The sequence below is a fragment of the Grus americana genome, chromosome 12 (genome assembly GCF_028858705.1).
Source record: "Grus americana isolate bGruAme1 chromosome 12, bGruAme1.mat, whole genome shotgun sequence".
NCBI lineage: Eukaryota > Metazoa > Chordata > Aves > Gruiformes > Gruidae > Grus > Grus americana.
Genome location: NC_072863.1, coordinates 7,840,304 through 7,868,104, shown reverse-complemented (window position 1 = coordinate 7,868,104; position 27,801 = coordinate 7,840,304). Strand labels below are relative to the sequence as shown.

Below are 27,801 nucleotides of genomic sequence, written 5' to 3'. Positions count from 1 at the left end.
CCAACTCCCCACATCTCAGCCCCATTGTGCTTTGGGAGGCAGATTTGGTTTTTTCCCCTGGTTTCTTGGCAAGGTGCATTAGCTGCACTGAGCCATGTGTGGGCTGCTGTTCTGGGGCCAGAGCCCCTGCTCGCATGGGAGCCTTTTGCCACAGCTCAGCATCATCTGCAACACACCGTGAAGTGACCGGGTGCAACTGGAGAGCTGCCAGGAGTCAGGGCAGGAGGAGAGGGGTTTTAGCTCAAATAACGAAGCAGCATTTCAAGCCTAGTCATAAGCCTGCGCTGGGTTTTCACAACAGAAATTTGGATTTAGAGGGTGGACTGTCTCCTGAATCCTAAAACCCATTTCCTGGTGCATTCTTAATTCTGCAAGTAGGTCACGCCTGCTCTCTCTCTTTGGGTACGGTGGAGACTTGACAGGTCTAAATAATAACTCATCTCTTTGCTCTTTGATGTTAGATGTCACTAAGTTGTTGCCTGCCATCTGTTTTTCATTTCTTCAATTCCTCTAAAACTCTGCTGAACACACAAGTTAATGAAGGATAAGACATTTCTAGGTCCCACAATTTTTTCTAGCACGTGGTGTCTCCCCCACCCCCAGCACGACCCATCACATTGGCCTGGCGTGGGACACGGGCTGGAAGGACCACGACGTCCTGTGAAGTTGCAGGGCGTCCAAAGCTTGTCTTGAAGCTGCAGTTTCAGTGTGCAACGCCCAAATTTGACAGCCCTCTGCCTATAGAAGAAGCCACGATCTATAGGGCATGCCCAGGTATTTAGCAGGAGCATCTCTGCAGGGTGTGGAGGCCACCTCCAGCTCACCTGGCTGCTGGGCACAGGGGCTGCGTTAATTCCAATTCCACCATACAATGCAAGTACAATTTCTTACACTTGTATTTTACCTATATGCATTCAGCTGAGTCTCTGTCACAGAGGTTTCAGCTTCCACAGGGAGCCTTTTAAAGACCTTGCCCTAATTACAAAGCAATTCCAGTGACATTTTAAATTATGGGTGAGTTTTACATAATTCTTTTGATACGTGTTGTTATGACATGTAAAATTTTATCTTTGCCAGATGCAGTGAATTATGTAAGATCTTTGTTTTGCGTTTGTCAGGATAATTCGAACCATTGCACATTTAACAAATACACTTTCAAAGGACCCAGTCCCGCACACAGCTGCGATAGTACAGATAAGCTTCATAAACTTTATTAAATTTCTATTAAATTATATAAGCTAACAGACAAGTTTATGTGACAGTGTTCAAACTGCAGTGTCAAGCGTGCGAGGAGTAGGAAAAGTCTTATCCTGAAATGCAGCCCCTTTCCTGGGCTTCCAGTGATGGCTCATTATATGATCAAATGCTGTTTTTTCCATGGGGGCCCCACCGCAGTCGCTGAGCAGACTGCCTGATGCAAATCAGTGGGCAGCAATTCAAAAATCTGTTTTCTTCCCGTCATTCAGTGTGTGGCCCCAGCCCTTGTTTACTGCATACCGCTCAGCCTTGCTGTAAAGATGAAATACTGTTTCTGCTTGGGTTTTTTCCGTGACACTCATTACTCCAGTCGCGTTTGTTTATTTCACATGCAAACTATTAATTAATTTGTCTCCGTGAAGCCCAGTAAGGCAGGGGAAAAACATTATCGCTTTTTAGATAAGGAACAGAGACACAGAAAGATGCAGTGAAGAATGTCAATTAATTTGGGATGTTCAACTTGAGATGCTCAAGAGCTGATATCTCCATGCACATACGATTTATTTGCTTGCTTTGGTGCCGCTGTGTCTTTAGGCACTGGCAGGGCACCTGCAGCGGGCAGCTGCTGCCGGACCAGAGAGGCTGCCCAAAGCACTTCCCAGGGCACGAGACAAGAAACAGGAGCCAGAAGAAGATGGCAGGATACATGCAACGTCTTCTTGGCCAGGATTCACCTGTCAGCAAGGGGAATTTTAAAGCAAGATGCTGAAGGAGAAGAGTGATGTCCTTCGTGGGGGCTTTCTTGCCATTCGTTTGCTCTGTATCCATTCAGGCACCAGTTCAGAGGCTGCAGCCTGTTATGGTCATCATCACACCCATCACTAACAGGGTCCAGCGGGCTGTGCAGGTATCCTGCAGCCTGGTCAAAAGAGGAGAAAATTCACCAACACCCCCCCACACACACACTTGGACCGCAGCCTGCACCGGTAACACGAATGAGGACTTGTATCAGGGAAGACAGTGCGGGCACTCACAGGCGCTCAGCTGCTGGGTCCATGTTGGGCTCACCAGTCTCCTTGGCTTTCTTCAGATCATAATTTGCCAACTCCCAGCCCATAAGTGAGAGACCTGAGAATGACTGCAGAAACTTTCACTTGTCTGAGTTCCAGGAGTATTTATATAATTTAATCGATAAATTGCATTGATTTATTTGCATTAAGTAACTCATTGGGATCTGGATAATAGATAAGGGTGTGCATGGTGCTGCACAAACACATCATAAATAAATGTAGCTTACAAATCAATTGCCAGATATTACTGATTAATCTTCTCATAGTAAAATAATGTGATGTCTGTCCATTATGGATTTTTTTAAAAAAAATCTGACCTAAGAGGTTTGAGAGTCCTTTATTTCAGGAAGGCTGCCCTTTAAGCCAGATCGTACACTTTTTAAAAGGTCGTGGGATTTAAATATCATGGCTGCCTACGAAGCACGACTCCCTGAGTGGTTTGACAGCTGCCTTCATCAGAAAAAGTCAAGGTCCTGTTCAAATAAGTGGTCAGCCATTGAGGCTGAAGGCCGGGTTCTTGCAGGGAATTTCACACCACCGTCCTCTTTGGCTGCTGGTGCTGAATACATAAAGTACTGTAAAGGTTACCCCAAAAGCCTGCGGACATTAACACATGTGAAGAAGAGCACAGACATTTTCCTTCATCAAGTCACTGGCTGGTTTGTTTTCTGACATTAGTGAGAGAGCTGGGAACAATATAATGTGGTGTTTTACTACACTACGTTTGATGCTAGTTTTATGCAGGCAAAAGACAAATCTCTGTGACTGGAGTTAGGTGTGATTCCAGGTATGCTCAGCCCAATAAACCCCTTTCTCAGGCCGTTGAGCCGGACTAGACCGAGGCCATCAGCTCCATTACCCAACCTCGGTGCTCCCAAGCTGTGCAATCTCATTCATCCCCATGATACATTATTATATAGCAAGGAGAAAATGTTTATTCCAAAACAGGACAAACTTCCTTGTCTCTTTATCTTCCTTATCCTCTTTTATCACATGAGGAGTAGCAAGGCAGGGCCATGTGGTCCAGACAGCTCTCTGTCATTTGCAGTTTTGGTAGTTCAATTTTCTTTTTAATAGGAAAAAGTATTTTTACAGTAATTTCTATGCAATTGTTTTATCTTACCTACAATGTCTTCCTTTTTCTCTTTTCTCATGCTCTCTTTTTCATGCACTTTTTGGTGCACATCACTTTATTTTGTAGCACACCATTCACAGGCATGTGATACTTGAGTTCTTTGGCTTAGGATGGTTTTGTTCTAAGAGTATTTATGGGACAGGGGAATGTACATGTTTGCTGCTAAACTTTTAGTCGATTTTACTGGTAAATTCACAGCAATAGCCTGAATTCCACCTGGACACAGATGAGGTGTTTGGCAGAGCACTGTTATCCATTGCATATGTAAACTAACACAAACCAATAACCAATAACCAATTCAATGCAAACCGATTACAATTTCAACTTACAAATCAATGATTTCCTTCTGGCTATAGAGCAAGAACTTGTTGTTAGTCCAAGGTTCAGGCGATAAATAAAACTGGTTAAAGCCACTGCTCCTCAGCCACTAGCCCTGGACTGGTTTGTTCCACGTCAGGAACAACATCAAGCCACGATCAGGCTTGATGAGCTCATTTATTTTGGTTGACCTTTCTGTAACCACAGTGATTTTTTTCCTCTCAGAGCCATTTTGCACGAGGGCGAGGAGGTAACTTACCCTGTGCTCTGGCAATCAGAGCGGGAATTGGCTTTGGTCGTTCAGAACCAGATGGCTGGAAGTTTTATTGGCATTTAATGAAGACTTTTGCTACTAAGATGAATGCTTAGATCTGTAGGCAGCCCAACTTTCAATAACTTCTTCGCTACTTTTGAGTCATCATTAATATCGTCCCACTCAGCGGTTATTCCTAGGCCCACTCTCTTCCAGCACTTTTTTGCACATATACTTTTAATTTCCTTTAACGCTGCTGGCGATTAACCTTTTCCCCCACTCTTGTCTTGTCTTGCCTGGCAAGCTCCATCCAACTCTGTAATCTTTGTCAGCTGCTTAAACCCTTCTGCATTTCCATGGCAATTTTCAAAGACTTGAGATCTTTGTGCAGCTTTTTGTGAAGTTTTTTAGCAGCCACTTCCCCTCCCTGTTGCTGTGTTGGTTGAGGGACTGGAGTCTGCTTTCCTCTTTCATGCCACTGCTGAGCAATTCTTCACCATTGTGCTTCACCCTGACTGATCAAAGCCTTTCCCACTGCAAACTTTGATCAAGCAGTAAAAGACTTCTGGCAAAGCGTCGGTCCCTTCCTGCTCACTGTACGAGGTGGGTCAGCCAGTACCGAGGGGAATATGAGAGTTGTGAAAGTGCATGAACAAGACTAGCAGGGTTTTCATCTCCTAAACATTTTCCAGTTTACTGCCTTGGCAAGGTGGGTTGCTGTGTGCTCTAAGCCCGCGTCGCAGCAGGAGGCATTCCTTGAGCTTGCTGGTGCCAACCCCATTCTCACCAGTTCAGGCTGTTTGCCAGGGAGCTCTCGTATGACAAACATGAGCTGGTATCTATTTGTCTGTCTGTCTATCTATCTGTCTGCCTATTTATCTATAATATATATGTATAAAATGTATCTCTGCATGTATTTATGTATCTGTGTGTATGTATCTTTCATATGTGTTTGTGTGTGTGCCTATGATGTCATACACTTCAATGTGCTTGTGTAAAGACATTTTCCTCCTTGGCAGAATTAAAACTCCAAGTGGGCTGCTGTCTGTCAGATGTGGAGCATGCTGGAAGAATTCTGCCTTTGTCTCTGCTGAAAATGAAAACGATTTAATGCTGGCTCAGTAAGATGCCACAGAGAGATGTGCCGGGGGCTGGCTCTGCTGTGGGTGAGCAGCTGCCAAAGCTCTCCTGGAGACAGATGTGTAACTGGGTAGGAACAGTCGCACTGAGGAGGAGAAGGACCATCAGCAAGTGACCTCCAGTGGGGAAACACCGATGAGATGCTGGCTTTGCATGACAGCAGAGATGCCATGGACCTGCCACGGGAGGCTGATGCGTGCCTGCGCTCCACATCGTGCATCCAAGGCAGCTGCTTTTGGCAGGTTAGGCAAGGCAGAAATACTTAACTTTTTCTTGAATGTGGATTAATTTTACAGAAAAAGATACAACAGGGCCAAGTATTAGTGACCAAGAAGGTGAAACTGGTGATGTGTTCATAGGTAGAGCCTTAGGGATCATCCAAGCAGAAGAGGACACTGGCTGGTAAGAGCAGCATCGCTATTCCTGACTGGTTTATGATTTCCTTTGCTTTCTCTTTGTTTTGCTTGGTCTACCCTGATTAAGTGACCATAAGGTCCGCTGATTGAAGCTCCCTAGAAAACCCCATTGTATTATCTAGTGCAAAATATTTGTATTATTTAAGACAAAGTAATATTTTCACCAACATCTCTGTAGCAGGTGGGTTCCCAAATGTTGCCACTACTTCCAAAGGCGTTAATTGTCCCTCTAAATGAGGAAAGTTAAAAACCCACCCCTCTAAACAACAACAAAAGTTCTGCTTTTGCTTAACAAGGAAAGAAGTTTAATTTTTAAAGATCACTCTATATTATTAACTTGCTTAATTATCAGAAGGGATGGTTGGATGAGCAGACAATTAAAATGAGAAGCTCAGAAGGAAAAGTTCATCAGTGCATTAGACAGACAATGGGGGAAAGTAAAACTATTTCAAGTACCATTTAAAGGAAATCATTTGGGAAGGAAATAGGATTAATTAAGTTTTGAACCGGTTAATTTTGTTATCTAAAAATATTTCACAGATTAACCACTGTAACACACTTATGCATGAGGTAATGTCTGAGGTCCTTCAGCAGTAGGGCAAATTGCTGGTCTAGATAAAGGCACTTCAAATCAGCAGGGGACTCCAGACTTACTGGAGTCCAGGGCGTATTCTGCAACTGAGATTAGGATCAGGCCTTGAGACATCCACAACAGAGGAGCCTGAACTGTGCTGTATTATTTAGCTAGTTGTGGATCAGGGTGTGAGCTGAGTCCTGCTAAACTCAATGCCTGGCAGTGGTTTTGCTGCCTCTCATGGAGAATGCATCCTCCTCGCTGATCCTTAGGCTGCATCCCATCCTGCACCTCCCTTTATTGGCCTTGTCCTTTTCATCGTAAGCAAAGTGACGCTTCTGCTTCATTGCTGTGAAACATCTTTGGTAGAGCTATAACAGTGACCTAAAGGAACCTGCAGCGAAGCCACTGTCACCAGAAATACCCCTGAACAGGAGTCATTTTCCTTCTTTATTGCCATTACCGCTTGCTCGGAGCATGTGTACGTGCAGCACCAGGGATGCTCCAAGAGTCCTTTGGAGGGTCTCTGAGTACAACACTAATTAATGTAAACTCTCTTCTACCTTTTCTTTTTCCTGTTTCCCTTCAGAGGGTGTCTGTAAACCTTTCCTGCCACAGACCTGTCTCCCTGAGGTTTTGTCTCTAGGGCTGATCTTCAGCTCACAGTAGGAAAAAGAGAAGACAGTTTTCACTGACTTTGGCTCAAACCTCTCTATGGTTTTCTTCAAAATATATTGTTTGAAAACATTAAAAGAGCTCTGAGTTCTCGTCTATACGAAACTTCCCTGCTGCAAAGGTGTGGACAATGGAGTCTGTGCCGCTGCTCCAAGGGCAGGGCCCTGCTTTGTATAACTGGGCCCAATAATTGAATTGAATCAACATGCAAAGGAAGGGCGAAAGAATGATCTGCTTACCCCAGTTGGATAGGGCTTTTGTTTGTGCCTTAATTTTCTTTATGATGTGGGTGACGAATCCTGACAAATTGCTTTTCAGAGCTTTGCAGTCTATTCACTAATGAATTAATTTTAACAGGTGCCAGCCATGGTCCTCCCAGCACTGCTGCTGCCACGGCAGTTCAGCCACAGCGACCAGCATTTTGCCACCAGTGCCTGAGCAGTTCTTTTCATTGCAAAACCGCCGAATTCACCCCAGGCTCCCCTGGGAGCAAGCTCTGAGCTGAGAGGTCTCTGCGCAGGAGCAAAGACGGAGTGTAAGAGAACTGCCAGTCTGCTGTGTGTCCCCCAAAATATGCCATCGACAGCTCGGATCAGCCTGACTCAACTTCTCATCAGATCAGCCAGCTCTGGTGACAGGGACAACTCATCCTCCTCCATATACCAATGTGATGGCCCTTGGTGGAGGGTGGACCCGTGACCCTGCCCTCAGCAAGGGGAGGTCAGAGGAGGAGTGTGACAGACAGCGTGCGATGCTGAGAAGCCCATGGGAGATGAAAGCATTCATCCTGCCCCCCCCAGTTGTTGAAATTAGGTGAGAAATGCCAAACATATGTGGGGAAAAAATTAGGCCTACAGGTGCTTGAAAGTACTTTTCCATACATGGTATTTAAGATTCTTAACTTCCAAATCCTTAATAATGATCTTTGAAGGGAATAAACTTTCAGTTCCTGATGAGATGGAATAATTTATTACTTCAATTTCTCTGATTAATGTAAAACGTGTTTCAAATTTGGGTTTCCCTTTAATATTTAAACTTCCCCATGAGAGGAGCTGCAGAAGGGCAGGTGATCGAGTGCCCCCCAAACTGACGTGGCATGTACCCAAAGCAGGGTAAGCTCTGCTACCAGAGCCGATCAGCGATGAAAGCCATCATGCACCAGCAAACCCAGCTTGTTTCAGGACCCTGCTCTCCAAAAGGCATGAACCTCGCTGCCAACCTGCCAGGAAAGAGCAGGGCCCCACAGCTCTGCTCACTCATGCCAGGGAAGAGAATTTCTTAAAAATTTGCCCCGTGATCTGAGTTGGGAATTTTAAGTTGCCAAGAACATCTCCTCCCAAAAGAGCTGAAAATAGCCCAAAGCTAGTGTTATTCAGGGTAGATTGCATGGTAGGACTTGTTCCTAAGAAACCAATTTATTTTAAACAGGCTTTCTGCTATTCATTTTTGTCATTGCTTTTTTGTAGAGCCAAAGTCAGACGGAACCATGGCGGTTTTGTCTTGGTCTTACACCACATAGGAAACTAAGCTCCAATATTTAGAGTAGCCATTCCCTGAGCTGGTAAAATGCATCACACTTTCTCTGTCCTCCAGGGACCATGTTGAGGCTACAGCAAACTGAAGGATCCATCTGTGATGGTCTTGGCTTGACCACTCACGTTGTCCCTCTCTGGTTCAGGAGACATAGGAGAAGGACAATGTTAACACAGAAAGGAAAGCTAAGCAACCGTGTCATGCACCAGTGATAGGGTAGAGAACCCTTAAATATCTGCAGTGATAAAAATCAGAGTCTAGACGAGAGGGAGTCTGTTTTCGAGAGAATTATTTATTAGAAGATAGGAGGTTGTTACGTACAGATTCTGTCCTGCAAAAGTGTCCTGGTCATAGATTTGTCAGGGAGACATTTAAACCCATTAGAGCTGGCTCTGGTCTCCACACAGAGATACTCAAGACACAGCAGAGCTCTGCCAGGCCTGGCTCGCGTGCTGGTGCTCAGCTGGGGAGAGGCCTGGTGTACCACAGCATCCCTGAGCTCGTTACACCACCTTTATCCCACTGGAAAACCTGGCCCATGGGCTAGAAACCAGTGGTGGGGACGCTGGACGGTGCTGCAGAAGGGGCACCGTTCTTCCCTGGGATAACTTGGAGATATTTTCCCCAAGTAGGGAATTGTCTTCCATCGTGCCAGCGATGAACATGGCTGAGCAAGTGGCTACGGAGATACAACCATGCTATGAGGTAGCATGAGGTAAATTAAAAGAAAAAAGAAAATGAAAAAAGAAAGATCTCTGTGATACAGAGAAGAGCTCTTCTCACCCTCCCTCATCCCAAAACCAGGCCAAGCAGGCAATGCCCGAGTCCCCTGCACAGACCTCCAAGAAAGCAGCTCTGACAGGTGATCACAAAAAGGCAGCAATTTTGCCTCGTAATAGTTGTGCTCCTAGCAATATTCCTCCCAGTTTCATGGGTGACCTGTTTTCTTTTGGGTTGGCGGGTAGTATTTGTCAGCCTTTCATCAGGTCTCTGCACAGCCCCTGCGGTGGCTCAGGGCTTTGTCACGTGAAGCCCAGGTGAATCAGAAAGCTGCTGCGCTGGTTTTGCACCTCCAGAGCCAACTCCAGGCCAGCAGTATGCTGCACAGCGTGGGCAGCATTGGTGGAGAGGCAGGGACAAGAGAAACGGCAGGTGAAAGGCATCAGCCATCACATCGGCAATGACAGCAGGGCCTGAGACCAAGCCTTCTGCTGATGGTTAGTGGCTCGCAGCCAGTGCAGGGCTTGGTTTCATACCAGCCCCTGGGCTTTGTCCTTATCCCAGGTGTGCATCTCACTGCACTCTGCCACCGTATATGTGGGAGAGCTAGGTGGATTGATCAGTGGCTGTAAGTTTTCTTTTGACAGACAGCCACCAACGTGGACATTTTTCCAACATCTAGCAGATTTCTTAAAGGAAGGTAGTATTCAGGAGTCATCTTTATAATTTATGGGTGCTGAAGTATAAGTAAATACTCTAAAGTCTGGTTCCTAAATCTGGTCCTCTGCTGAAGCCACATTCTTGTCTACCCAAGGGACCTTGCTGGCTGGGTCAGAGTATCACTGTCTGCAAAGTCACATTTAACTCTATTTTTTCTTATTAACTCTCAGTCCATGGCTCCAGAGACTACATGTAAATCCCTGGGCATAATCCCCCACATTGCCAATAGCAGACATGAGCTTTTGTCTACTCTCAGGGCTCTATCAAGAGTATTCTCCTTTCTGCAGTACTCTGAAGGAAAACCTACTGTTGGAACAAGTTTGTCAAAAATCTAACATAATTGTCAGAAACAGCTGTTTATGGCTCATCTATCACCATATCTCTCTTCTCTTTTCAGTCCAAGAATGGCTTTTGTTAGCTGGGTATATTAGAAACCTTTAAAACTAGGGACTTGGCAGTGAACGCTCACAGCTGATGCCAACGTCAATATGAAAGATGGGTCAGACTACAGACCTCGGAACAATTTCTGAGATGACCATTTGTCTTTCACTGCAGATGACCTTCAAGGTTAGAGGTACTGGGGATGGGGAATAACAGTAAGACTGCAGCTATAAAGCAAAGCAGCAGACCTCCAGTTATCTTTAGGATAGCAAATGCTCCACATTGAACAATGTATCTAACTAGCTTCGCCACAAATATGCCTATTTTTATTCAGGTTTTACGTTCCTAAGGCACTGAGACTCCTTTTCTGGAACATGCACCTCAGTAAGTCTGATGTTTGGGGTTGGGAGGGTTAAGAGAAATGTTCCACGAGGGCATAGCACACTTGGTTGAAGGGAACGGGTGCTCCAGACTCACTGAGTTATCAAAACTTCTGGAGCAATCACGGCCACGTCTTCAATTTTTAAGGATGTCTCTGGCATTGGTTGTGCTCCCACCTTCTTTGCCCTTTGGAAAGGGGTGAGCTGAGGACTCCCAGCCCCTCTGAAGGCCAGCAAGATGGTGCTATTTGGGAGGGCAACACCCTGCTCAAATATGGGGGCTCAACAAGCCAGAGCTCTTTGCCTACTACTTGTCACAAAACAACAAATCCAGGGGTGTGATTTGAAGCATAATCTCCTTCCCTCCTCTCTCAGCTCTAACCTTTAAAACCCCCCCCCCCCCCCCAATTGTCCCAGCCTGGTCTGAGGTCTAATTCCATCTTGATCAAGTGGGAGGGACAGAGAGTAGAGAGCAGAATACCTGATGTTAATGTCAGGCTAGCATTTATAAGTAGCTTTTGCGTCCATTTCCATTATGCCCTTCCAGAACTGGTTCTTCAGCCACCCGTGATGAGAACTTGTTCCTCCTAGAACTTCTCAAAACACCTTGATGAGTGAAGCTCACCTGTCAGAGCTGCCTGGATGTTATAGATGAGAAAAGTTCTCAGTGATGGTTTTGGAGAGAAAAGACAGGAGAGAGGGACGCTTTCTCTCCAGAGCATGTGCACGAAGGCAGGAGGGCATAGGAGCCTTTTTCCTCGAGCCCAGATAAAGCTGGCCCCTACGGTGTGCCTGCAGTGATGCACAGCAAACTCCAAGCATCCTCGAGGTGCCACTCTGGCACAAGCAGTGCTTGACTTACCAGATCTCTTTGGGACCCCTGTACCGAGGGCTGTGGGGAGGTGTGCTGCGCTAAGGAAGTCTAACGGGGAGGGTGGACACAGAGAAGCTGGAGAAGCTCAAAGCAGAGGAGTGCAATTCAGTGGGGCTCCAGCAGCGCACGGCCGAGGGGCCGTTACCAAGACTTTGTGGCACTTAATAGTCACTGTGTTTTGAGTATCTCGGCTGGGCATGTAAGACCAGTTCTAACAATATCCAAAAGAAAGAACACGTTCTCATTTGAATAGCGTACGGCATTACAGGGGAATAACCCATTACATAGAAAGATTCTGAACATTAATTACAGTTTCTTTTATAACTTTATAATTTAACTGCCAACCCTTTCCCTTTAAATTAATCACCGATGTACATCATATAATCAAACAAGCTTTTTTAAAAAGTACATCTTAATATAAATAGTTTATTCAGTGCATGGTTGTGTATACAACAAATAATAAACAACTCTTTTGTACAAGGCAGAAAGCTGCCTGTACAGAACTATGTCAGTTTTGGAGCACAGAATCCAACGATGATTAATGCACAAAATCTTACACATCATGCAACTCTATGCCAATATTCCAACTTTCTCCCATGCAACAGACATGATGACCTAAATGGAAACCTAACTACATTTTTTTTTAAACAATTGTTTCCAATAGCATGTATAAGTATATGTTGTTTAGGGGTAACCTGTCCTAACGCTTCCTCCTACACAATATTCACGTGCCCGTTACAGTGAAAGAAGGACTTTTACAAATAAGACGTTTCTTATAAAAAAATTGTCACCTTAATTCCACAGTTTCTGTCTTTAGAAAAGAAGCCACAACAACAGTTTAACATGACACACAAAATGGAATTAAGAGAAATCTACACTGGAGGATAATTTTATCCCTTTCTGTTAACTTCCGCTTGGGATAACAAAACAACTCAATTCCTACAGACTGGGGTTAGCACAAGAACTTTACCAGAAACTACAAATCTATAAAAATTTATATTTCATTGTGTTTAAAACCACAAGAACACTGTTTGCTTGAGCCTGAGACACCAACTCTCAGTTCCAACCCTGAAGTGTTAATTTTTTTTTTAAAGACATAGCTTTAAAGACCCATTGGAGTTCAGAAATCAAAAAGTTGCACTATTCCAAATTAAAGGATAAATTTTTTATCAAGCCTTAGATATAAAACGGTAAGCCAAGGAAACAACAGAGTTTACATATTTGTTTTTTGTTTGCCCCTATAAAACATACAAGCATTAAAATTTCCTTTGAAGAGCAAAAGTGGTCTTTTTCTGAGTTGGAAAGCAAATTCTTATCAGCAGTGAATGCTGTGAAATGTTTTTGTTTCGTATTCCACAAAGCATAGGAGAGAGAGAGAAAGAGAGAGAGAAAGAGAGAGAGAGAAAGAGCTGGACATTTCTTCTCCGAGATTTATTCCGCAGTTATGTTTGCTGGCTATCCAAGTGCCTTGTGATATGCACAAGCATATTCTACATTATTGGGGTATATCCTCTGACAACCAGTAGATCTAATGGCTGATAAACGAGTGACCTATGCAAGTTCGGTGGCTTGTCCTGGGCAATTGAACGTTTGGATGAAAGACTGCTAGTAAGAATTCAACTGCATCCAGAGGTAAGGTTCTGTTTAGAGAGCACTTGGCTTGCCTGAACCTGGCTACGTTGACTCATTTTGGCTCATGGATTTACCCCCGTTTAGCACTCCTGAAACACTTCTGCTCTTTGTTGGGGTCCCACTTCCAGATCTTGAGAACTCTGTGAGATCGTGGAGAGAAGGCTCTTTGTACATGGCCACTGCAAAGCAAAAGAGAGGCAGCACATCAGCACGTGTTACGGGCTGCTCGGTCTGTTGGTGCAATGTCTGGCTGAGAAACATTGGGATTTTTCATTCAGCAATATGCAATGTAAGGAGTGAATGAAAGAAATACAGCAAGGAGGCCTCTTCTATTTCAAACCTAAGAACCTCTGAGCTCTTCTTAAGGGAATGACATTTTACAGTAGGGAAAAACCACAGCTCCCTCCTTCTCCCAGTTAAATCACCCACCTACCCACTGCACTTACAAAACTCTGCAAGATAGACCTAAGCTGATATAAATCAACATTTCCTTACTAATGGTGAAGCAGGACTGTCGACAGCTGTGATTTGACCTGTTACATGTACACGTAGCCTGAGCAGGTGAGTGCAGAAATGCATTTTCAGTCTTCTATTTCCTTTGTTTTCACACACGTAGGCCACACACATTATATTACCTTTAATGTCACCTGCTGATGTCACATTAATTGCGCACATTAGAACTTTATCTCAGGCAAAAACAGATAAACAAACATCCTGTAACATGAAGCACAGATTGACAAGCTATACAGCTAGTCCATGATGGCCTGTGAGCAGATGTTTGAGCCATTCCAGGGAGAGCATTTGTTATCTATAAAGGAGACACTTTGGGCACATAGAAACTAATTCGTGTATTTGGTTAGAGTAGAGGTAACGTAGAGAAATGCAGAGGTAACGTAGAGAAAAAGCAGCTCTGGTTAGATTAACAGTGTGTTACAGAACGTTATACTCCTGTTATATAAGTAGCTGAACCCTTCAAATATGTATGCACTGCAATTAAACGTCTCTGACACAAGATAATGTCAGTTCAGATGGATTGAGCAAACCCAAGCAATTACCTTTTAATGGTTTTGGAAGAAAGTGTGCTGCAGGTTTATTTTTCTTCACGTGGTTTCCTTTCATTATTTCTCCTTCTTTGTTAAGACCCAAATACCAACCCCGGCCAGACTGTTGCTGTCTGTAGATCATTGAAGAATATGTCACGTAGTAGTTTTCAAATACTGATTCTTTGAACTTGCATTCAGGTGTAAAATGCTCCTGTAAGAAAGTAACAGATCAATATGTGCAGTGCCGAATCTCACGTCAGTTAATGAAAAAGCATCCAATATTCATTGCTTTCCTGACAGCGAAAAGACATACCTCTCACCCTCCAGTATCCAATTATGAAACGTGGGCCCTAAAAGTATTAACAAAAGAGTAACACAATTTGAAACCTGTGAAATGATGCTGTGAGCAGCTCAAAGTAGCATAATAAAATCTTTTTGAACAATGAGTAAAAAGTCTAAGTGAAGAATTATTGATTGATGCAACTGATGGACATTAGGCAGACGCGGCCCTGATGTCAACCCCAAGGGACCAGCTGTGGTCCAGCCCCACAGGCGAGAAGCGAGGCCACATAATGCCTTTGTGCATTAACTGCTGGCCTTAACTGCTTACGAGGAAAGTGCAATAAAAATTCAAAGCCAGGAAGTCATGAGTAAATGGTCATCTCTTACTAACCCAGCAATATTAAGTTAGCTGGTAGCAGCTGCCTCTTGGTCTAATCTATGCTCTTTCTCTGCCCAGCATATCATCCACTGAAAGCCCAGCTGTCAGAGACCCACACAGACATTAGCCTCTGCTCTGAGGCTGGCAAGAGTTAAAGGGCACCACAGCTGAAAGCCTATGGGATCAAGCTTTAGTCTTCATGTTGAATTGCACTGCTGCTTTTGGGGAGATGGTATTGGGCTAACAGTTCAAATAAAGAGCAATAATCCGGAAGAGAGACTTTTTCTTCCTGCCAGTGGTGTGACTGGCTTTCGCTGTGCAATGGCCTTGACTCAATCAATACCTTTTGGCACTATTGCCCAGGTTCATAGAAGGATACAGACATGAAACATGGGGCTTGGAGGGACCTAAGACCAAAATGCCAGTCCTGACAGCACCACTCAGCTGCTTCCTAATGCCTCTGGGTGCTTCAGGTCTTTTAACATCAAAAGTTCTGATGTCTCACCTATGGACCCCTAAAAGTCCATAAAATATGAAAGAGGAAGGGCTTGGTCTGGTGATGCCAATGTTGTTATCATAGCCCTGGCTGTGGTCACGCCGCACAGCAGGCTGTTTGCTGGTCTTTCCTTGTGAAGGCAGCCAGCTTCAGTGGAGCTGCCCTTGTGCTTAAAGTATCCTCCAGCGGCATGAAAGAAAGGAGACAAAGTTGTGCTTGCATAATGATTGCAATTTTGATTTTAAAAAAATCAAAGGAAATTAAATGTCTCAGGAGCTTAAGATGTTCTTAGCTAGTTTCTCAAATATTCTTGTGTGAGAAAAAGATGTTTTTAAAAAAACCCCACTGCGCATTTTCTGCACATTTTTTGCTATTTTGTCTTCTCATAGGAAAAAGAAAAAAAACCTCCCATCCTCTGACTGGTGTTTGCTTCACCAAAGAATGTGAAGTAAGCAATTTTCTTCTTTTTTTCTTCAAGCTAATTGGCTGTTATTTAGTTAATTGACGATTGGTTTCAATTGCTGTCAAACGAGGACAGTCACTGCATTTTTGCAAAATTTCTAAATAAAAGCCTTCCATCAGTGTACCCTGCCCAGCACTAGCTGCGTTAACAAAGACCATTGCAAGTGTATCATCCAATTAGCAGCAAAATGGAAAACTACAGTGCTCCCACCGGAAGATTATGGTTTATGTACAGTAATTTGGAGCTGTTTCGGGTACAAAAGGCCTGCTTATACGCAGTGGCAGAGGGTCAGATTGCAAACAGAACCACAACATTTACTCTGGCTCTCTTAGGAAGCGAGTTAACCTCAGTATGAGCAGCAGGAGCCAACAGCCTGCACGGTCCCTTGAAAGAGAGTGGGGAGACAGAAAGACAGACACTAAAATCTCCCTCAGCCCTGATTTTTCCCTTGGCTGTGAGGCTTGTGATAACAAGCTGCAGCAGAAGCCCTGTGCTGCTCTAAGTGAGTTGGCAGTCGAGCCCGTGTACAGCCAGACACCGGCCTGACGGTGCACGCCAGCCTGACGGCCGTCCCCTATGAACATCACGGGCAGCAATCCCCAACCCGGAGCATCCCACAATTCAGCAGTTACTACCACGGTGGTGATTTCTCGTGACAAACAGCGGGGCATGGAAACAAAGACATCTCTCTATAACATGCCCGGTTATGACGCCAAATTCCCTCCCAGTTTCTCCATCACTAAAGCAAACCACCTCATTCACTTGCCCGGCTTGGCACAGAATCGTGCTCCTTTGTCTTGACTGACATCTGCTTAATTCCTCAGCTTCGGAAAGGTGCTGCACAGTGGGAAAGGCATCCTCCTTGCCAACTAAAAGTTGATCCCACATGAGCTGTTTGCAGAAGCTGAAGTACTCTGCTTGCTCCTGAATACTAAGCAGCTCCTTACCTTTTGCAAGGGTTTGTCTCCACCCATCACTTGCCTTCAGTTTAATCCAATGTGTGTCTTTCCTACTCATTAGAAAAAGAGCCAGGGACGAGAACTGCAGAGGGGAGCTCTGAATGAGGAGTTCTAGCAAATGTGCTCCTGGTTTGGGGATATTACAATTAAAATGTACTTTTCCAAGCTTGGCAAGTCCATGTACCAACCAGCTGGGCATGGACAGGGCTACTATCAGCACATCAGTTCAAAATGCAGTGCAGAGCAGCAAGTGCAAAAAGGCCATTATGTTATCTTTGCTGGCAAATGTACTAAGGAGGTGCAAGTTAAAGCTGGGAGAGGGCTGAGCGCCCCAATTAAAACTGATCTTTTCCAGCTCATATAGTCAATTGTATTGAAAATTTATAAATGTAAGTAAGTGTTGAATTGTAAGACCAGGTTTTTCCCATCTCTCAGCTGTCCTCTTTGTCCATCTTTGCAATGAAAATAATTGGAATGAGTTCTGAGAAGTCCAATGTTATGAATACATTGTTACGCAAAACATGAAAAATAAGTATTTGTGTGAAGTAATATTTCAATCTCAGCTTACCCCAGATATCAGGGATGACGGCACCTACACAACATTAAATTGCGTCACCCAAGCCCCTCCCACATGCACCCTAACAATGAATGAATGAATGAATGAATGAATGAATAAAAGTTAAAGAAAGTGCTGGATTCACTGTAGTCATGACTCAGCCATGCTTAAGTAAGCAAGAAGATGAACTGTCAGGAGTTTCTTCTTGGTTTTGAGCTGATCAGCTGAACTACTGAAATGTTTCTTCATGAATAGATCTGCAGCTGCATTAAATATGTGAAAAACAATTCAAAAAGAATAATTTGGTGTATGATAATATGGTGAAAAGGCCTTGTAGCATACGCTTACAGTAGCTGTATTTCCAGGCAGCTGACTACATTACATCTAAAATAATCCAGTCTTTTCCATACAAATAGTGCGTTACGGGTCTGCCAAGGCTGAAAGCTAAAATACTGTAAAAGCAAAGCTGGAATTCCTCCTGCTCTAATTGTGCAAAAGCCGTGGTTCGAGCCAAAGACCATCCAGATTATCAGCCATCACACCCACCTACACTGCAGGACTGAATATTAATTATTCTGGCCCCCAAAGTATCGGGATGCAGGAATTCAGGCTTCCCATAGACAGAAAATGCAAAATCTGCTTTAAAGAAAGGTATTTTGCGCCTTCAAGTTTCTGTCATATTATAGAAGCCTCTTGTCAGGATGGCTGTAGGCACAGTGCACGTAAGGAGGGAAAAGGCACTTGCTCTCTGCTATTTATGGTATTCTGTATTTGCATCATGGATACCATTGGCAGGGGACATCACCAAATACTTTACGGAGTAGTAAGTTCAAGTCATTACGTCAATACTGAGTTTGTGAAATGTCTGTATATCACTACAGGTTGAACGTCCTGCAGCTACCCTACAGCGGTTGACCAGAACAATCAGAAATTTTATTCAGATGGATTTAGTGCTAGGGGTATGAATAAACAACAAGAAAAGAAAAATTAACTTTGAAAAGTATTTAGGAAAAGTATTGGGTACTTGGGAAACTTGGAAAATGTTCTTACAGATTGAGTATATAATCATGTTCCATGTGATCAATGACTTCGTCCGCTTATGGGATTTATTCTTTATTTTCTCCACTTAATGAAAATTGGATTTTTTTCCCTCCATATCCTGATTTCGTTCAGGACTAAAATGTAGCCCAGGATTCCATTCTATAATCATGAATTTTTGAAGGAGTCTCTTTAAGGCTCCAGACTAGTGATTTTCTGCGCCACTGAGCCTGCCTTTTTTTATTAACAGAGATTGATTTTCTCCATCTTGGCATGTGAAGTTCCAGGGTGTATCCTCTGGATCATCACCCTGTAATGTGCAGTGATATCAATAGCATAAGATGTGACTACTTCAACTGCAATGTTATCAGAAATAACAGCTTTTAGATCACCAGTGTGAGAAGACTCTCTGAAGAAACTGGTATTTTGGGAAGCCACCAAAAGCTGTTTGCTTTAGGAATGAAACTTACAACTATCTTGAAGCAATTTATTCTGGATCAGATATATTACAGTTCCCACAGATAGGTTCCAGTGCCACTGAATGGTCCATTTTGCTTAAATTTGCCTGTTTTGAGGAATCCTAGTGATTTCAGTGGGAGCAACTCACAATATATGAATATGTACAGGTCTTACAGGACTGTAATTAGGAAGACTGACCATGTAATCATGACTTTATACAACAGTCGCCAGTCACAGCAAAAGACATGCTCCTCAAAAAGCTGTGTGGGCTTTTGAGGACAGATGCTCTATCAGTGCAGTGAGGAGCTTCATTTCGGCTATGCCTCATCCAGGTGAGTTCTCGTAGAGACATCATAGGTATCGCAAAGCCCTCAGGAGGGGCTGTAAAGCTGAACTCACTGCTGCTTGAACACAAAACTACTGCTGAACAGGAATTTGGGGAAGGCTGTCAATCCCCTTGAGTTCACTACAATCTGAAAGCATGTGTACCGGCCATGCGACAATGCAAAGAAGAAATTAAAGTCAAAATTATATAGAAAAGATAGATACACTAAATTCTTTCATCAGGAAACCTACTTAGTGGCAGGAGTGACAGGAAGGCACAATTTTCCTGGAAGGTGATTCCAAACAACTCCATAGGATGGAATTGCCTGGGATGGTGCAATAAGCAGGAATTTATCAAGTGAAACACAAACTGTCAGGGGTGTGTAAATTTGTTTAGGACAAAGCTTCCAGAAAGACTAAAGCGGAGCCCAAGGAAGCAGCTGGGTATCCAGCATCTCCAGAGTAAGATCTCAGGTTGTCACTAGGTATTCTCTGAATCGATGAGAAAAGCATTGAAAGATCCTGTAATTATTCCGTTGACATTGTTCCTTTGCACAGCAAATCAAATGCACGAACTCAGGGAAAAATGCACACAATAAACTGAAGCAGAAAACATATTAATTACAAATACAGAGATTTAGAGATTTAAGTTTTGTTCATTACTCTTTTTCTAGCCTTATCAGTGACTCAGTTGTGAAAACTTGTCCAAGTCATCTTTGTCCAGATTTTTAAGTGGCTTTTAGGCACATCAATAAATACCTATTTAAAGCTTGGTGCGTCACCTCTCAGCATGGTCTGCCCATGGAATGGATGTACTGCCTGATGACCCCAGGGAAAAAGACTCAGTGTCTGTAAGCAATGCTGAAATTTAATTGAGATAGGAACTATGCATGATCATATTATTGTTCCCCTGTCTTTTAGTGATGCTTCACTTCTACAACTGTGTTGATTAACCAAAGCACTCCTTAATTGGGGCAAGAGAACTAATGCATGATACATACAGAAAGAAGACACTCTTCTGATTACTGCAGAGGAAATTCATCCTGTTAGAGAAAGCTTGTAACGTGGTTTAAAAGTTCTGCAAGATGCCCAGGAGAACACCTCACAGGCATCAGACATAGGCCCCTTTCCTATTCTGGCCCACAAGGCTATGAGATGTAATTTACTTGAGATGAATGAGAGAGAAGATCCACTTTGCCCCCAAATGCTTCTCTTCTGCATCGATGCTGAGCTGCACTGAACATGTGCATCCCTGATGATCCTGGAAGTGTGGTACAGGGAAAACCTCTGCAATTTCCTGAATGATCAAGTTCTCTAAATATTTTAATACCTTCTAATGCTTGTACCTACCCTTATTTTAATTTCTGCAGCTTTAGGGCACCAGACTTGGCAGTCCTAGTTCAAAATCAGTGAAATTCTAATATGATAAAAGGAAGAAACTAGTCTTTAAACACTGCTTGTTTTGTGAAACTTGGGAAGGTTCATTAAGCAGTAAGTGCCCATCAGGTTGTCTGAGGGCTCTAAACCAGACTGACTGAGAAAATCTGTATGGTACAATCCTACCATTACCTAGAAGCAGTTTTTTAAATCATATTTCATTTTTATTGTTTCACACATACAGCAGTTTTGTTACTGCTTCTAAATCTGTAAAGGGAAGCCTATATATTAATCTGCAATTAAGCCTCTTTGGAGAGAGATCTTCTCTACTAGTGTAAGAATGGGTTTGGGGTTAAAAAAAAAAAAAGATTAGAATAACTTTCTCAATGTCTAGCCAAAGGTTTTGTCGTATGATAAAGCCCCATGATTCATGGACTGCACTCCCAGGTTTGGTCAAGGACTGGCTAACACCTACAGCCTCTGAATAAGGTAATCTCCAGTTGAAAAATGGGAGCTGGAAGTATCCTGCAATTTTTCCCTGTACTTCCACATTCTAATCTCATATTCTTCTCTAGGTATGTGCCACTGACCATCTTTGGACAGTGAACTTGGCGGACCTTGGATCTGATCTGCTACAATTTCTCATGATCTTCCGTCCCATGTGACTGAGCCAAGCAGAAGAACGAAACCTTCCTGGCCGAGCAAACCTTGGTGAGCTATCCTCCGAGCAAGTCAACTGAAAAGCAGGAGCTGTCTCAATACATGACCTGCATGGACATTACAGAAAACAAGGATGTTGGAAAAGATGTGCTCCCTGAAAACCTGCTGGGAAAGATCTTGCCTGCTCAACCTGGACAAAAAAATCAAGTCATCCTTACATCACCGAAGGCAGCTGAAGCAGGTAACTATGCCTAGTGCATAGGTAGCTGTGCATAGTGTATAAATACCCAGAGCCCACTGAGGCTGGTGGTTCATTTCAGCAGCCTGGGGACCATGCCAGCTGGTGAATCCTGCTCTCATTCCAAGCTACAGGAGAACTCCTTTTTCCTGTCAATAGGCTCATGATTTTCCCCAGAGCAGCCAGTCCTTTCCATAATTTTCCTAAGCTCATTATCTCTGCTCCCTGCAACAGTGGCTTCCACAGGTGAAGCCACTACTGTGGAAAACATTTAAAATATGTCCGTCGTTGTTATTTATCATATGCAAATTTCTTATTTTTTATAGCTTTCTTCTATCAGCTTTTAATTTTGGAAAACAGCACACAAAAGTACCCAGTGTGCCTCTTCTGTGCCATTCATTACTCCACATCTCTCTATCATGTCTCTGCTTATTCATCTCTTGTCTTAACTAAGCGGGCCTAATCTTTTTAAATCTCTCCTCATATGAAAGGTTCTCTGTGCCTCTAATCATTTTCATTACCCTTCGCTGAATCCTTTCAATTTTTTTGCCCTCTATCATTTCCAGAACTGAAACACAACATTTAAAAAGAGGCTGTACCATTGAGTTGCATAACTGAGGTAAGATATTTTCAGTCACTTGTCTTATGACAAAGTAAAATGGTCTTTGCTGTTCAGCCTCACTATTGTGCATTCGCACAAAAGTTCTCTATCTTTTAAGTTGCGTCTCTGATAAATACGGTCCAATTTTATGGTATTTCTGACCCTCTGATCAGTCAGTGCACCCAAGCTTAAATATTAAAGGAAGGGAGAAGGAAGCAAAAGGCAGATAGGACAGCTTTCTTCCCCAGAACTAGAGCAGAGAGCCCCAAAGACGCTAAGCAACCTATTTTATAACATACCCATTATTACACAGATAACCTGCCAGCCATTGCAATCAGATTTCTAGCAGTTATAACTGACATCAAATCCTGGTATTGTCAAATCTCTCTGACACAGCTGTTGTGCAGAATGTCCTCAGCTTAAGTGTGTCACGCATTACTTAAAAAAAAAAAGTTGAAAACTGCTTTTAAAGTATGGGGCCCATGTTCTGCTTTCAGTTAGAGAGAGCCCTGCATCCCACTCGGTTTAATGGCCAAGCCCTGAGACCCTTGCCATTCACCGAAAATGTCCAGTGGCGTGAGATGCTGAAGGACTAAGAGGAGCCTGAGCCTTAGGAGACACTGCAACTGCCTTGTCTGGAAGGAATTACTTGTGGTTCGTTCCTCCAAGTTGCTAATTGCCTGCCAGCTCTCCCTTTGGCTTTGTACGTCACCTCCTCAGTGGGACACGGGGACAGAGAAACCATACGAAGCCTGGTGTCTTCCACCGAGCAGCAATAAGCTGCAGCAAGAACGCACCAAGGAAAAGTCATTCCATCAGGCAGATGAGTGTGGCATGAAGAGACATCGTTTTGTCACAGCCTGGCCGCTGCAAGGGGAGGATGTCTGCGAGCTGGCAAGAGCAGCTGAGAAAGAAAACACACTCCTGTCCCAGTAGCCCTTTTACGCAATTACTCTTGTATTTGTCTACATGATCGCTGCCACCAGGGGAACCCACGCTGATGCTGCTGGGGCTGTGGAGTGCAGGGCAGCAGCCGTGGGCTAATTTGCTCCTGGAACAAGGTGACTTGGCCAGTATTTGTTAAAACACCACCTGGGAACGAGGGGCAAGGGCAGCGCAACCTTTCTGCTGCCACATTGACTGCCTGGGCTGTACCGTCCCGAAATGCTGCTTGCAGTTATGGGGGCTGTGAGGGGCTGTGGGAGACAGGTAAGCTGGGATGGGGTTCAATAGCCACACCGGGGCACCCCCGGCCTCAGCAGAGAGGATGGGCAGCGATGCTGGAGCATTGCATCACCAAACGCTCCCCCGACGCTTTTGTGGTGGCAGCTCTCCCGCCACCGGGGAGCTCCCCAGACAGGCTCTGCAGAAGTAGCAGGGCTAATTAGAAGAGTGTGGGATTTACTGCTGTATCCTAGATACAGGACATCAGCCCTGGGGTAAGGAGATGGAAGAGATCTCCTTCAGACTGTCACCCATGAATTCATGCAGATTTATCTTAAAGTGCTAAAACCCCAATAATCTAATCAGTGTTTACAGCAAGCTCTAAATCTGTCTGTTTAATTACAAGCAGGAACATGACCCTTTTAGCAGTGGATGCTCCTAAAATTTTATGGAAAAAGGAAAGCATGCAAAGGTTTCTCTTTTTTTTGGGAGGAAGGGCAGCTGAACGAACAACAGTCAGAACAAGTGCTACAGTCCTTCCCGTGGGAATAGATGATAACGGGGAGGACTGTTTCTGTGGTAACCTGCAACCTGGCTGAAAGCCTGTCTGTACAACCGCTGTGAGTTACGATGGGTAATCGACATTGGAAGTGATCTCCTTGTCCTTTGCTGCTCTGGTGAGGTGCCATCCTACGTTTCTGATGGCAAACTCATGGAGGCAGTGCTCTTCCACCCAAAGGCTGCGCAGGTGACTCCCAAGCACAGCCTCAGCTCGGACCTCCCCAAACTACCACCATCTGCCTCGCTGGCATTAAAGAAAGATGGGGTCTTCCCCAGAGGAGGTGCTTAGAGACAGATGCTGCTGAACGAGCTCTTTTTCTGCACACTAGAAATGGCCTCTGCTCACTGACTGTGAGAAGCTGCAAGTGGAAGATAAATAACAGCATGAGCTGCAGAAGAAGAAATAATGCCACGTTACATCAAACGGGACCTTGCTTCACTGTCAGCTTAGAGTCTATTCCGCACGAAAGGACAGCCCTGCCATTTGGCCTGTATCTTTTATTAATGTGGATGCATATTTATGGTGCTATGGATTAGCCGATACTTTGGCGTTCAATACTGTCCTTTTACGCTGGAGTTCTTGGCAAAGGCATTTGTCCTGTCTGCTGCTGTTCCTCGTGTGCAGCTAGCAGTGCTCTCGGGTGGCTGCTGTCCTCTCCGCAGACCATCCCCCTGCACTGCCTGGGCTGGAATTGCTGCCGCAGAGGTGCCGCACCTATGCCATATACCACCAAACATATTTTGGGAACCCACTATAAACCTCTGTAAAGTACTAAATGCAGTATAGTCTTTGGACTAGAATTATATGCTAAAAATAATATTAATGCCAAACTAATAGGCCTATTAATTAGGGTTTTATTCTACTAAGCACTACCTTGCATGCTTAATTTTTAACATGGATAATGTCAATGTCAGGAAAGTTAAGCAGGTCATTACACGAACAAAACCAGTGACTCTTTCAGGACCTGATCCAAAAGGTATTATGACTAAGGGAAATACTACCCATGTCTTCACTGCATTTTGGTTAGTTTTCTAATGTTCATGTAGTCTGCAAAGAAACATATACATCTTGCTTTAAGAAATCAAAGCTATTTGATATTTGTCACAATTAATTCAACTTTCTTGCTTAGTATGAGGTGCAACTAAAAAGGATTAAGCTTCATAATAATGGGAATGTCACAGGTTCAAGGAGCTGGTTACCTCCACCATGACCAAACCAGCATCTCTGTATGACCAAATGGTAATGAGACCTTTCCACATGAGCTTGATTTACTGCAATCCATTTATTCATGAATGTCATGGATGGATGTTTTTCAAATCTTGGTAGTTTGACAGTGCCAGGACATTACTGGCAGCCAAACCCTGCTTCTTGATATAGAGCGGCGATGCTCTTTGGAATTCCTCCACCCTCATGGCTCCTTAAATTATGTTATGGAACATATGCTGCTAAGAGGATCTCAGAGGGATGTTTGTATTAGATGGCAGGCTAATTGAGGGATTTGAGAGATTTCAGATGGCAAAAACTTTTAAAAACAAGATAATCAGGGATTATACAAGGGAGATGAGATGTAAGAGTGACCCTTTATTTAAGAGTTGATGCTGACTGGCAGAAAACATTTCTTTCAGCAGGTAAAGACCCCCGCTAAGAAGGGACACCTATGCAGAGAACAGGCTAAATTTCTCTCTGGAAATAACGTATATGCATTTCTCATAAGCAACACTTTGAGGAATTTAATGGAAATTCAAGTCTGGGGAAGTTTTTGAGCACCTTGCACATGAAAAATTGTACAGCAGAGCAGAGCCCAACCCCCTCTGTAAGAGGCACAGGTAACAGGAGCCTGCGTGTCATTCGGGGAAGTCATGCGCTAGCATTTAAACCACTGCATTGCTCTAACAAGCAAGTTGGCACCATGTAGTTTGAGAAATGGAAGGCTTCATGTTACAGTCAGTGCTTGAGCCGCAGTGCACTCTCTGGCAAAGCCTGAATAGGACCCTAAAACAGCTCAGAGGGATGAGGAGGGCAGCAAACAGCAGCTGCCATGTCTCATCAGCCCCTCGGAAACCAGCCCAGGCAGAGCCACAGGGAGACCTCACTGAAACATCTGACAGGCCTACAAAGCCGCCTCCAAAGTACAGTTTCTTTGGGTTTTATAGTTGTTACTTCTAAACAGGGGCCCTCATCAAGCCACATAATGCGGAAAGAAACAAACATTTCTAAGACCTCACTTCACGATATGGCTATGCCATTAGCATCCAGACCAGGCTGAATATCATCTGTCCTCTTAACAGCCCTCTAACAACTGTCCTAACGAAGTCAGGAGTACAAGCTTTCTTTTTCAGTGATTTATGGGAAGTTTTCTCTAAAACAAATACACAGTCTAATAGGAACCCCTGTCCTTCCAAGAGACAGCCCGAGCACAGAGATAAGCTGATAAAGCTCTGTTTTCTTTCCCGCGCAGTGATAGGGACTTTGCGAGGGTCTGTCACTTGGCCGTCTTACGACTCCCTGCTGCCCCTGGGCTGTGTAACAGATTACTCTGGAGCCAGACTTTTGGGAGACACCGTGCTGGTACTGTCTAAGCAGCAGAGGAGAAACCGGGCCCTGGTAAAACACTTGCAAAGCTAATTTAAACTTGGAAGACACCCAAATGTCTCTGGGAGGTGCAATTTAAAACCCTAACCTAAGATAGCCTGGACTGCAATCGCAGATTTCTGGGAACGGTGTGGAACAGTTGCTCCATGAGCCAAACACTGCAGATCTCTCTGTTATAATATTTCAACAGGAGAGCTGTTGCCATTCTAAGTTATCTCACAGAGGAAAAAAAAGTAGCAAAATACTAAATTCAAATATAGGTATGACCACTCCCTGGCTTACACATCTGCACCAGCAAATCTCTCAGACTTCCTGGGACTTTGAGTCGAGGGACATTTAACATCTCAATCTCAATCTGAATTTCTCTGACAGTGTTACCTTTTGAACAGACAGGGAGCTCCCTGAAAGGATTTAGAAGGTTTCTAGTGCAGAGAAATCTTTGTCCCTGAATCATACAAAAACTTGAATGGTGTGAGTACCTTGATTTTAAAACCAAATCTTGTATCTCTGCTACAGAAGGTCCTTGTAAGCACAGTTAAAACAAAGAACTACTGGCACTAGATTAGCAGATGCTGTGCACTGTATTGCAAGGAGGAACCCGAAAGATAAGTCCAAGGCTTAGTTTGAAAACTACCGTTGTATTTTTTCTTGAGAATCTAAACTGCCTTGGATCAGTTCTGCTTCTAAAATCTGGTTATCTCTTTCCAAGTCAGCAAATAATAGCTGGCTGCAGGCAGCCAGGCAGAGAGCAAAGAGCTAAACCACCCTGCAATTGAAAGTATAAAGGTGAGCTTGTCCATCAGAAAAAGTGATCGTCTTTCAGTTTATCCACTGGTTGATCTTCCATTTCACTGTCCAGGGCTACCTGTTGTTAGTATAACCTAACAAACAGCAAAAAAGGCTAAGGGAAAAAGGCACAGCAGACCAAGGATTCAGGGGAAATGCTGATGAATCCTGTCACCTGCCTTCTGAAGTCTGCACAAGGAATACGGGCTGGCAAGTTCAGAAATGCAGTTTTCCTGCAGGCTAGCAAGACTCCTTGGACATCTTTGGGCTTTGAGGGTTTTGAGGCTAAGCCTGTGGAGACCAAATGGGGTAACAAAATGCCATTTAAATTCTACCACTGAAAGAAAGTAAGACTACCGATGAAATAAATGGGATTCATCTATCTAAATATCCCTGAGGATCTGAGTCCATATCTGGACCTGCGTGTGCAAATCCAAGCTCTGATTCATCTCATCTACCTTCAGGCACTTAAAAGAAACACCAAAGTTAGGAGCTGGGTCAGTCTGGGATTTTCCTCTCCTCAAGGAGCATAGCTGGGATAAATTACCCTCTGGAGAGGACAAGTGAGGGTGGATCTGCTGTGTTTGACTCCTACACCACAGACTCGGCTCTGCTAAAGCCTCTGGTCCTTTCTGAGCACAGCGCCAGAGGTGCAATGTCCCGGGGCAGTAAGACACAGGTGGGAATGGAGGGAGAGGAGAGAGGTGAGACATGGTGGGCAACGCCAGGCCAGACCAAAGCACAAACTGAGCTGCAGAGGCGCTGGCCCTGTTCCTCCTCCAGTGTTACTGCGAGGGGTGAGGC

At 44.1% G+C, this 27,801-nt stretch overlaps 1 protein-coding gene across 7 annotated transcripts in view; it reads right to left on the bottom strand.

Annotated features, from left to right (window-relative positions):
- Nucleotides 1–8,583: 8,583 nt before the first annotated feature.
- Nucleotides 8,584–27,801, bottom strand: part of FGF13 (fibroblast growth factor 13) — a 261,574-nt gene continuing 242,356 nt past the window's right edge. For all 7 annotated transcript variants that reach the window (XM_054839777.1, XM_054839784.1, XM_054839780.1 and 4 more), the window contains 2 exons: nt 14,074–14,272; nt 8,584–13,197 (listed from right to left, as the gene is read on the bottom strand). In XM_054839777.1, coding sequence (XP_054695752.1) covers nt 13,061–13,197; nt 14,074–14,272 — 336 coding nt within the window. In that variant the 3' untranslated portion in view covers nt 8,584–13,060. The remainder of the gene's footprint in view (nt 13,198–14,073; nt 14,273–27,801) is intronic.